Source organism: Chelonoidis abingdonii, chromosome 1 (genome assembly GCF_003597395.2).
Source record: "Chelonoidis abingdonii isolate Lonesome George chromosome 1, CheloAbing_2.0, whole genome shotgun sequence".
In the NCBI taxonomy this organism is placed as follows: domain Eukaryota; kingdom Metazoa; phylum Chordata; order Testudines; family Testudinidae; genus Chelonoidis; species Chelonoidis abingdonii.
In genome coordinates, this window is record NC_133769.1 from 108,003,208 (window position 1) to 108,015,228 (window position 12,021).

A 12,021-nucleotide genomic window follows, 5' to 3' on the forward strand; every position below is an offset into this window, starting at 1 on the left:
AATACAAGGAGCCAAGTGCGCGTGCACACAAGCAATATAACTGTGGTGGCTGTATGCTGGCATAAGTTAGGTCAAAATAATTTTTTAGTATAGACTGGCCTTAGATTCGTGAAGTCGAGGAGGGATTGAGGAACTTCAGAGAGACCTAACTGAGCTAGGTCAATGGATGATGAGGTGACAATTAAAGTCCGGTGTCAATAAATGAAAGTTAATGCATGTTAGAGGGAAAACTTTTAAACTACTAGCATACCTTTCAAGGTTATGAATTAACTGTATTAGCTCTGGATAGGAACCCGGGTGTCACTGTAGACAGCTCAGCGTAGATCTCTCTGGTTGATGCACAGCTGCGATCAGAAAACAAACAATGTTAGGATGGAATGGAGAATAACACAGGAACTTTATAATGCCTCATATCAATTGTGTGGCCTCATCTGGAATACTATGTATAGTATTGGTCATCCCATCTGAAAAAAAAGATACAGGAGAGGCATGGGAAAACTTTCATGAAGAGTGACTGAAAAGATTGAATTTCCTTTTCTTAAAGAGGTGACATAATAAAAGTATATAAAATTAGCAAACAGTACAGACTTGTGTTAGTATGGTCTAGAGAAGGTAGATAGGGAGTCTTGTGTTCTCCCTGTCACATAATACAAGAACAAAGATTTTTAATGAAATTAAGAAGTGGCAAAACTGATAAAAAGAAATATTTCCCCACAGTGTGTAATTACACTATGAAACTCGTTGCTTCAGAAAGTTGTTGAGGCCAGGAGCATAGCAAGAGTCAAAAAGGGATTGGACATTTATATGGGTAACAAGAGTATCCAGAGTTGTCATGATTAATGCTAATACATTTTGGAAGGGATAATAAACCTCATGTTTCAGGGTTTATGCAGTCTCTGATTATATCTCATTCTAATATCTAATGTGGTGGTGGTGGTGTGGGGAGGAAGCATATTATCCCATATCTGCCTACTGCAGGTTTCTTACACCTTCCTTTGAACCACTGGTACTGGACACTGTCAGAGACTGGATACTAGATTAGATGGAATGTAGGAATTGCTGTACTGATCAGATCTGTGTCCCTAAGTCGCTATAAGATAGTCTTTCTCCCTTTCAGTACTTGTCTCTTTAAGGCTGTTTGAGCTGTTATCTGACGTCAGTCTTATCTCACTTGAAGCATCCTCCAACTCAGGGGTATGCAATCTATGGCCCAGGTGCCAAAGACAGCACGCCAGCTGATTTTCAGTGGCACTCACAGTGCCCAGGTCCTGGCCACCAGTCCAGGGGGCTCTACATTTTAATTTAATTTTAAATGAAGCTTCTTAAACATTTTAAAAACCTTATTTACTTTACATACAACAATAGTTTAGTTATACATTATAAACTTATAGAAAGAGACCTTCTAAAACCATTGAATGTATTACTGGCACACGAAACCTTAAATCAGAGTGAATAAACGAAGACTCGGCACACCACTCATGAAAGGTTGCTGATCCCTGCTCCAACTTGTCAGGGTGAAGTAGCTGTTGCTGTTATCTGTGTGTGGTTGCATGTCTCCTTCCCTTTTTCTGTTTCTCGTTGCCATGTTCACCTTTCATCATCTCCCCTGCTCATGGTCTCAGCCTGCTGATTCTCTGCTGATTGTGCCTCTTTTCATAATTTTGTACAGTGTGGTTTCTTTGACTTCAGCTGCTGTTCAAAGTCCTCTGCTTGTTGCTCTAGAATGAAAAACAGCTTGAACTTTGTGCGTACAGACTTTTTTTTTTGTCTTTACTCTTTCCTGGTGAGGGGTTTTATGTTAACTGAGCAACTGTGTATGTCTACACTTCTCAATATGAACTCTGTCTCAGTCACAAAATGTCTATATTGTCAAGAGTAGGGGTTTTCAAACAGGGTCGGGACCCTTCAGGTGGTTGTGAGATTATTACATAGGGGTCGTGAGCTGTCAGCCTCCACCCTAAACCCTGCTTTGCCTCCAGCATTTATAATATATAAATATATAAAAAAGTATTTTTAATTTATAAGGGGGGGTCACACTCAGAGGCTTGTTATGTGAAAGGGGTCATCAGTACAAAAGTTTGAGAACCACTGGTCAAGAGGGACAGCGGTAGCTGTCCTGCAGTGGCTTGAATGTGAGTGAAGTCTAGGGCAGACTGTGTAGAAGCAGGGAACAAATCACAGACTTGTTGTGAGTTTTGTACTTAGATTTCACCAACCAATAATCAAGTGTGAACTCCTCAGGCACTAAAACAGCCTTAACATGGAGTCACAGACAGTCTTCTTGGGTACCCCAATCTGTCTTGCCACTCAGATGAGCTTATCTTTGTGATAGATGGTCCCTTACATTAGAAATCACAACAATATTCAGGTTATTCCCAGTCTGAAAGGACTAGTCACTTACTCCAGGATCAGTTTCACCAGAGAACTCAAACCAATGAGGTAGCTAATCTGTAATAAATTATCTAAAGATTTATTAACTAGGAAAAGGAAATAAGAGAGTAATGTTACTGAAATGTCGGGTCCGCCTAGCTGAGAGCCAATGACAGCCAGACAGGAATAAGGAAAGGTTGCTTTATTCTGCAGAAGAAAGGAGAGCCTTGTACCTTGGTACAAAAAACTCTGCTCAGTACAAAAATTAAGAATCTTTTATACACACTCACACATAGGCTTCGGTCGTGCTAGCATTTGATTGGTGGTTAACAAACCCTGCACTTCTGCAATCTGCTCAGGAAAGACAAGCTAAGAACCAGCTTCAACTGCCTCAAAACTGATAAGGGGAGACAGTTCAAAAGTTCAGGGTACTGTGTCCGTGAGGCTTCTGCTTCTCCCTACTGGCTGCTTGTAAGTTATTAAGGGGGGCTACCAGTGACTTTTACAGTAATTTACAAGGTTAAAGCAGGTAAAGGTAAGTACAAAAATGAATTACAATCTTAGGTTCCAAAAGGTGATAGAAACTGCTTGTAATATTCATGCTCTGTATGTCATTTAGGGCTAACCCAGGCTAAGCAGCTGGGGATCCCTTGCTTATGCTTAGAAATCCAAACAGCACAGAGATACTGTTTCTTCTTGTTAGGGACTTTTCTTACTTTTCCACCCAGAGTTCAACCTGATGGGATGAGTCCATGCTTGGATCTCCTCATCATGAGGTGAGGGGAGGAATGCAATTAACAGAGCCTTTGTTTCACAATGGCTCATTTGGTTTCTGCGGGTCTTCTTGGTGGGCAGGTTCTAACACTTTGTGTAGAAAGCCAGCATTTTACATTCATTAATGTTTCTTTTCTGTTCGATGACTGACTTACACAATTAAGTATTTGCATTGCAATCCTCTGTAATATTACCTTATGATATGGGGTACAGATGTTTGGCAAGAGCTGGCACCTGGTCTGCCAGCATCACAGTGGTAAAGAGGACTGGACTGTTTGAACAGCATCAGCATGGGGAGTGACAGATATTAACTCTGGGAATCTAACTGGGTCTCCCACTCTCATTGTCATTGTTAATAAGGCCAACAGTGAGATCTGTTTGGCCGGAAAAAATATTCATTTAATCCATTGTGGGGATTTGAGTTCATAGTAACACATGACCTTATAGCTTTAAAGCAGACACATATCCATCACCACCACCACCACAATTACATCCTTAATAGTAGCTTTTAAACACAAGCAAATAATGTAATGGGACTAGAGGAGGAGGGGGTCCGTCTTGGTCACAACTGAATCACTTTGGATGGCCAGTGTATGAAGTTTTCACTGAGATGTCTGCTCTACCTGTTCAGTAGGTGGATACTTTCTAGTGCTGTGTTCCTGGCACCTTCACAAGCATTAGATTCCAATATACATACCCAGAAAAATCATCTGGTGGTAGGCTATGGAACTAACACAGCTTCATTTAATTTTTACCTTTTTTAGATAAGTGTATCAGAGTTCATTTTCATTTGCCATATAGATGGCAGATCTTGGAAGGTGCCCTCTGGAAGGACTTGAAGGATATGGAGAAAATTGAAAAGGCATATTGTGACCCCAGTAATAACAGGTATAAATTTTTAGTAATTTACTAATGTTTGTGGCTTTCCTTCTGAAAGTGAAATACTGATCTAGATCCTTAGCTCTCATCATTGACACAGCTCCATTAAAGCCGATACCTAAACTGCTTCATTTTATTTAGTGAATCAGTGGGATTTAGCTGACTTACACCAGCTGAGGGATCTAGCCCCTTGGTTGTTCTTTGTAGCCTGGGATCCATCTTGGACATTTATGGGTTATGCTATAGAGCTGAGTGGCTAGCTCACTTGTTTGTTTTTCTGCTCTATTGCACAGATGGATTATTTACAATGGAGATGGTGGGAAAACTTTTGAAGAAAATAATTTAGACTAAAATATTCTTGAAAATTTGTCCTATTTTGACTAGCTTTTGTCCTGTTTCATCCCTGCCTTTATTACAGAGTGCATCTCCTTTACCATTGTAGTATCATATTGAGGTAGTGCGTGGCTCTTCACTCATTCCAGCGAGGTGTCCTTGCAGTAGGAGATGTGGGTGGAGTAGGCTGAGAGAGAGAGAAGAGCTGAGGGGCATAGGTAGCAATTGCAAAGGTGGGAATAACTTCAGAAAGCTTTGATAATGCAAAGAAGATATTGGAGGAGACTCATACTAGGGACGTAAATATTGTTTAAAAAGTTAACCGGTTAACTGAGGTCACTTCGGCTGGTGTGAGGTGGCTGGGGCTGGGGTGATGTCGGCTGGCGCAGGGCTGAGGGTTAACGGTTAAGGTCCATTAACAGTAAGCCTAATGCTAACCAGTTAAGCTTTTACATCCCTGACTCATAATAATATATGATATAATGTCCTGGAATATGTATATGGGCCACTTTCTTCAAAAGTTCTCACATTCCACTTAGTGTGTTTGTAATCGTCTCGGCTTCTAATGGCTCATGGCCTGAAGAAAGGACAGCAGTACTGCTGCTGCTAACAGCCAAGAGATTCTCTTGCATCTGTAGCGATGATGAGCTTTTGGAAGAAACTGTTGAAGGTCTGTTTCCCAGGTTGCATGTCTGTGGCTAGTTGCCACTAAGCACTGGAAATTGTAAAGAGAGGATTGGAGCAGCTGAGGAACAGATCTGTTGATTAGACCATGCTTATGTTGGATCAAAGCCTATTCAAAGCCTGACTTAAGCTATAAGTGAAAATGAGTTTTGAGGGTCTGATCCATTAATTCATATCACAAAAACATTTCAATATCAACAGTCTTCTGTTCCTGCTTTAGAGAGATCAAAAGGCAAGAGGTGATCCAGGTCAGAATATAAGGAATTAGCAAAAGTGTATGTGATGTTTACACATGCCCATTTTAGATCTGACTCAAGAACCGCTGTCGTCATGACTGTGATTTCTATAAGTTATGATTTCATATAGATTTACAATATTATGTCTTAAACTTTGGAACCATATACAATACAAAATAATACACGTGTGGGCACTGTTCAGAGGGGTGAATAGTGATTGTGGTAGGAATCATGACTTTGCACTTCACCCTTGGGGGCACTTACATTACTTTGACAGTGGGCATAATATTTTGCATTATTTTTATGGATCTCTGACTCAGAAGTTATAAGTACGCTCAATTGACTGATGCTAACTTTATTTTTTTTTTTAACCCTTTGGCCCTTTCACACAGGTTTTCATATAGTGGCTTGCAGTATATATCTTTTCAGAACATGACCTATGGCTCTGCCAAAGTTAGGCGCCTCTCCACAGCATCGTCTGTGACCAAACCTCCTCACTTCATTCTTACAACAGATTGGCTCTGGTACTGGAAGGATGAATATGGTGTGTGGCGTGAATATGGAACAGAAGTAAGTGTGTAGATGAAAGGCAGCTGCCCAACCCTATTGCATTAAATCTGTGGAAACTATTGGATGCTATATGCGCTGTCTTTTTTTATTTTAATAGTCTATTGATCAGATTTGGGCTCAGAGGATTAGTAATAGGATATGGAGACTTTAACTTTTAGGTTCAGTGGCTCAGATACAGGAGCAGTCAGTAGTGACTGAAAGTCATTACTGACTGACATCTGTTTAGTGCATTGTCTGAAATAGGCAATTTTCATTGCTTGAAATGTAACCTTCTCTTTCCTTCAGTGTTTCTCGACATTCTGGATTCAGCAGCTCTCTCTCTCCTGCTCCCCATTCCCATCTCCATCGTGGGAATTGGGGAAGTTTCTCTGTCTAGCTGGTGGCGGATGGCTCTTATTTTAAAGGGCAGTAGCACACAGGCCTGTAAGGCCACAGCTGCCACAGAACAGATACTTTATACTTTCTCATTTTAAGAAGATTAAGAAAAATCTTTTGGTTCTGACCTGACAGGATGATGATCATGATGCTTCCACTGTATGCAGCAGTGACCTGGAGCATGCTTATCTAGCAAAAGTGTCTCCAACGTTGCAGTTCAAAGCTGGAAGACATGAATATGAACTCAACTTTAAAGGTATGCTGGGGGTGGGGTGGTTCTTCCTTTCAGATATGTTGTGTAAACTATGTTAGTAGAGGAGACATTAAGATATTAATCTTACTTTGTGGTGGTCAGAGGAAAAGGGAATCCATTAAAGCTCTCAAGACAAGAGCTAGTCACCCTGAATAAACTCATGTGCCTATTCACACTGAATTTTTTTTTTTTTAATTTAAAAGCCTCCTCTGCAAGATTCAGCTGATTTGGTGAAAAGTTGCATTGTTTTTTGATGCTAACAGTGTGAGAGAATCATGGAAGAATCTGTAAACCAGCTCCAAACTTCCTTTTAATAACAGGTTAACAGCTAGAAGAAGAATACTTAAGCAAAGCTTGTTTTTCTTTAGCCACTTCTAAAGAAGTCTGAAAACTAGTGTAGTCTTTTCTCATGGATTTCTCATTCTGGTTATGGCAAGTAATGAGCACTAAGGAATAGACTGCAAACCAGTTTCCAGGTTCTTTCAATACTGGTTTAAGGAGAAGAAAGCCTTTGCTTTTTTTAGTTTGTAAATCTTAAACGCTATTTACATATTACTCCCACCACTGTTAAATCGTTATTAGGCAGGCTGGGTGCTGCTTAATCTCTTCCATGTGGCTCGCTCTCTGTTAATGTCACAAATGTCCTTTTACAGCCAGACAGCCACACCCAGAATTGGGCTTAAACTAGGGTGTTGTGTTTTTTTGTTTTTGTTTGTCTTTTATATACGATGCATCCATTTCCTAGTTAAAGATAGGTTTGGCATAGTGTCCAGACAGTCGTTACTTAGTATTTTAGCAGGAGGTTATTGTGAAACCATTGCCTCAAATAATAAACTTCCCCCTCTGCTGCTTTCTCCAGGAAGCTAGTTTGAGGTGGGAAAGAGTCTTACACAATCTGGCCTTGAGAATCTATCTGTTGCAGGGCAAAGGACAGAAGCCACAGCTTCATGCCGATTCTGGCCTGTTCCAGAGGCTAGTATGACATCCAGAATAAATCAGAGCAACCTCAAGGCCTACCCTAACTTAAAGTAGCTTTCCCACAGCCTCCCACGGGCTGCTCTATAATCCAGAAGAGCTGGAGTGTAGGTTGCTAGCAAGCAGAGTGGCTAGACCATGGCTCTGTCTGCCTGGGAAGGATGAAGTGGTGGGTTAACCATGTCAGGACTTAAAGCAGCATTTCCAAGGTGACCGGATACTCAAACTTGAAGCTAAGACCACTAATTATCTCCTTTTATGAGAATTTACTCCCCTTTCCACCTCTTCCCCAGACCTGCTGTCCATACACTTGGAAAAGCACAAACCGCCTGGACTGGTATCTGGCTCCACTCAGACTTGCTAGTACTAGTATATGTCTTGAATCTCTGCTACCGTTGCCTTCTACACAGAAAAAGAGGCAGAAGGGAAACATTAACTTCCTACTGGAAGTTATGCTGGACCTCAGTTTATACACCTGTAAGCAGCGTGGAGTTCCCATCCTGCTCTGAAGAGAGTATAAAAGTCCCACCTAAACTCCTTTCTGGTAACATACAGTGTAAACTTCACCCTAAGCTTACTCCCCACGCTTAATAATTCTAGGGGGTTTTCCCTGCAGAGTTTCTTTCTCTTTCTCTTTCTCTCTCTCTTTCCCTGACACCATCCCTTTTTAAAACCTGGTTGTGGATGATTGTATCCGTTTGCTGGTATGACTTGGCAACAGTTGCAGTACACGGTCAGGTAGGGTACAAGCCCCTGATAAGAGGATGACTCTGGAAAACCATGTATCCGTATGCAGATACCAGAGGGAAACTTTATCACTGTGCTGGCCCTGGCACCAGCATGTGGACAAAGGAAAGGAGGTTTACAGCTCCCTGTATTAGGGACAGCCAGGGCTTGGTCCCAGGCATGGTCTAGGATAGACCTCAGGGCTGTTCTACTTGTGTACATCTGCTAATGTGATGGGCAGAATTGCTGGATTATAAATTCCACAGCCTCATTACCTCTTCCCTGACATGCCTCCTTTCTCTTCCTGGATTCCCCCTGCACTGGGAAAGGTGGGGGCAGGGAGGGAAGGGAAGAATTTACTGTCTAGTTATAAAGCTTTGCTAGTTCTGGGTCTTGTCATCAGACCATTCTTCATTAAGGAAGTGAAGGCTGAGAACTGTAAGCCAAAAATTAAAATTTTGATCAAGATGGGAAATGCAACTGAAACTTTCTATTGAAAATAAATAATTATTATAAAAAATTGGGAACTATGACCACCCTTTTAAAAAGTCACTTTATTGTTGGTAAACATGATGCAGAATGGGTGCAGTTTTCCTTTAAAACCGTTTATTAGAAAGTATTCTCATTCTTGCAAGTATCATGAGCAAATTACTTGGCTTGTAGAGGACTTATGTGTGTATTCTTAGTGTGCTAACAGCATTGGATGAAAGCTAGTTACCTCTGCAAGAAATTAAGCTATTGTAGGTCAGTTCCTTAGAAATACTAGAGCAGTGGTCCCCAATCTTTTTCGTCTGACGGGTGCCAAATGACAAGCCACGGAGGACCATGGCAGCAGACAAGCATCCGCCGAAATTCTGCCAACAAGCGGCAATGTCAATAGGTGTCGCAGCCAAAATGCCGCTGACAAGTAGCGTCATCCAGAGGCGTCGCCACTGAAATACCGCCTCTGGATGATGCAGCTTGTTGGCGGCATTTTGGCAGATGCTTGTCTGCCAACCAGTATGCAGGCGCACCGCATTGGGGACCCCTGTACTAGAGTAGCCAATGAGTGTTGTTCCTTCAATCCAGCTCTTTATTTTTGTAAACAAATACAGCCATCTTTGCCTGGACAGCTTGAATGGTATAACATTCTGGCTTATTGTCCAAAGATAAGGTTTCCGTTTTTATTTTTATTTAAAAATCTAGGAGACTGGATTTTTTTTTTTTTTTTTTTTTTTTAGGACAGTAAATGCGATACAGAGGCCTTATATACATACACAATTTAGGTCAACCCAGCTGCATTTCTCAGGATCTGAAAAATCCACACACCTGAGAGCCATAACTATGCTGACTTAACCCCAAGTGTAGATGCAACTAGATTGACAGAAGAATGTTACCGTTACTCAAGGAGATCATGTTCCTGCAGCAATGGTGGAAAAGCCGCTTCCGTCATTGCTGTAGGCAGCATCTGTGCTATGGGGTTATGTCGGCATAACTGTGCTGTTGGAGTCCCTGTAGCAAAGTCTTTCGTTCCTGGATCATTGGTTCAAATCCAGGCTACCATGTCTTGTCAGTCAGTGAAAGTTGGTGCCCTGTAATGGCTGTTTGATAGCCTATTTGAAGAGTTAATGGTCCAAGTATAGCTGTAAGGGGAGAGAGGTCACCTTTGTTGACAGCGTTAAGGGAGAGGCTGAAACCTGAGTATGAAGAATGCAACTACCCATTCTGTAGCAGTGGTCCTTCCAGGCGAAGGTTGAAGCACATGAGCAGAACAGTATGGGGATGCTTCCACAACTGCTATCTATGATGCATCCACTCTCTCCATAGTCCTGGAAAGTGAAGTGAATTATCTGTCATTTCCTCTAGATTTCAGAGCAAAATTAAAAAAAAAATTGGAGTCAGAATTCTCCTATCTGATCTACATGGTAGAGCTTGACTCCTGTAGTCTGTGATGCAAATGGGAGTTGGCTGCATATAGTAGGAGCTGGACATTGGTATCATTTGGTGGCAGAATTGGCAGAGAATCTTAATGGAGAATTTTGCCTCAAATGTGAAGATTGTTGAAAGAGAAATTGGCTGTCTGTGCTGTGTTTTCAGCCATGAATCAGAGAAACCTTCACTATAAGACACAGAGAGAGGTTTGCAGGAGACCCAAATTCCTCTCCCCGCAAGACGTGGAAAAACGGAGAATCAGGTAAACTACAGTTACTCTACTCTGAGGTGGTGGATACATATGTGTTCATGCAGTACTATGCAGTGTCTTGCAGAGAGAGCGTGTGTACTAAGCAAAAGTAAAAAGACTGCTTTTAAGATCATTGTAAGAGGAATTGACACTCTTGGAGGGAAAGAGAGGAGTGTATGTGAAGTGGAAAGAGTTTTAGATATGGCTGTACCCAGGGGTCCCGAACATCCTACCTGACTGAGAAGAGGCTGAATCAAGATGAAAAACGTTGTTTAAGCAGATGGGGGAGAGGTCAGTTTTTGGGGGGCAGGGTCTTTTGTTTAATATATCTGTAAAGGACCTGGCACAATGGGGCCCTGAAATGTCTGAGATGTCTAGGCACTACTGCACTGTAAATGCTAATTATAATAATAGTGAGGGAGGATGGAATGTGTCTGAAAACTGAGAGCAATTTCAGATAGAATTCAGAAAATGTGAAGGTAAGCGAGGATTAATTTCTGTATATAATAGCCCACATCTCATTCTCTCTATAGTACTTTGTTTCTATAAAACACACAAAATTAATCCTTGAGATATTGGTAACAGGAACAGCCTTTCTCACAGTTACTTAAGTATCTGTGTCCAGTCCCAGCTAAAACTAGTATGGCAGTGTTTTAAAACTGAACAGCTATGGGGCGGAGGGGGGGAATAATTATCCAGTTGAGTAGGTGGTTTTTTGTTCACACCTTCTAGTTAGACTTTAAAAATAGCTCACTCATTGCTGGAGTCAGTTGATAATCGGGCAAGCATAGACCACAAGGAGTTGGTAGGAAGGGGCAGAGCCCACCAGCAGGATTCAGGTCAGTGACTTGATGGAAAGCCCAGTATCCCTTTTCACCAAGGCTTCTTTTTTTTTATTTTAAACCTGGTTGGTTGGTTAACACTGTTTCAGCCTTTGTTTTGCTAGGCTAAAGAAGCCAAGCTCTTTTAGTGTCCTCTTTGTAAGATAGGCTCTCTAGTCCCCTACCCTTCTTTCTAGTAGCCCTGTTCTATACCTGATTCTGTTTGAATTCATCTTTCGTGGACATGGTGTCATAGCTTCCTACTCAGATTTGAACCTTAGCGTTCATAAAATGAGAAGCTAGCATGAACCCTCTAAGCTTAATTACTAGCTTAGATCTGATATCGCTGCCGCCAGCCAAGGATTCCAGGGCTTGGCTCCCTCTGGTCTCCCAAAACCTTCTCTGGGGGACCCCAAGACTCAGAGGCCGTGAGTCTCACACCAAAGGGAAAACAACCTCCTCCCCTTGTCTCCTCTTTACCTCATCCCCGGCTCCCCCTCCCTGGGTTATCCTGGATGATACTGTACTTAAACTCCTTGACTTTCAAAACAGAGAGGACAATTCACCTTCCCCCCATCCTTCTTCCCCTGAGGCTGCACAGATTCACCCTCCGTAAATCTAACACAAAGAGAATTTCCCTTCCCTTCGTTCCTTAGCCTACCCAGAGAAAACTCAAACAGGTCTTAAAAAGAAAGCTTTATATAAAAAGAAAGAAAAACACATAAACATAGTCTCTGTATCAGGTTGACAATACAGGGTCAATTGCTTAAAAGAAAAAATGAATAAACAACCTTATTCAAAAAAGAAATACAATTTAAACATTCCAGCAACTACACACATGTAAATACAAAAACAATATAAAAA

The 12,021-nt window shown here is 41.5% G+C and overlaps 1 protein-coding gene across 2 annotated transcripts in view; it reads left to right on the forward strand.

The window, feature by feature from the left end:
- The window catches only part of LOC116825731 (protein mono-ADP-ribosyltransferase PARP12-like), a 43,869-nt gene that overhangs the window by 22,242 nt on the left and 9,606 nt on the right, over positions 1 to 12,021 (forward strand). For both annotated transcript variants that reach the window (XM_032781960.2, XM_075068937.1), the window contains 4 exons: positions 3,909 to 4,032; positions 5,669 to 5,846; positions 6,357 to 6,477; positions 10,252 to 10,348. In XM_032781960.2, the coding sequence (XP_032637851.1) occupies positions 3,909 to 4,032; positions 5,669 to 5,846; positions 6,357 to 6,477; positions 10,252 to 10,348 (520 nt within the window). The remainder of the gene's footprint in view (positions 1 to 3,908; positions 4,033 to 5,668; positions 5,847 to 6,356; positions 6,478 to 10,251; positions 10,349 to 12,021) is intronic.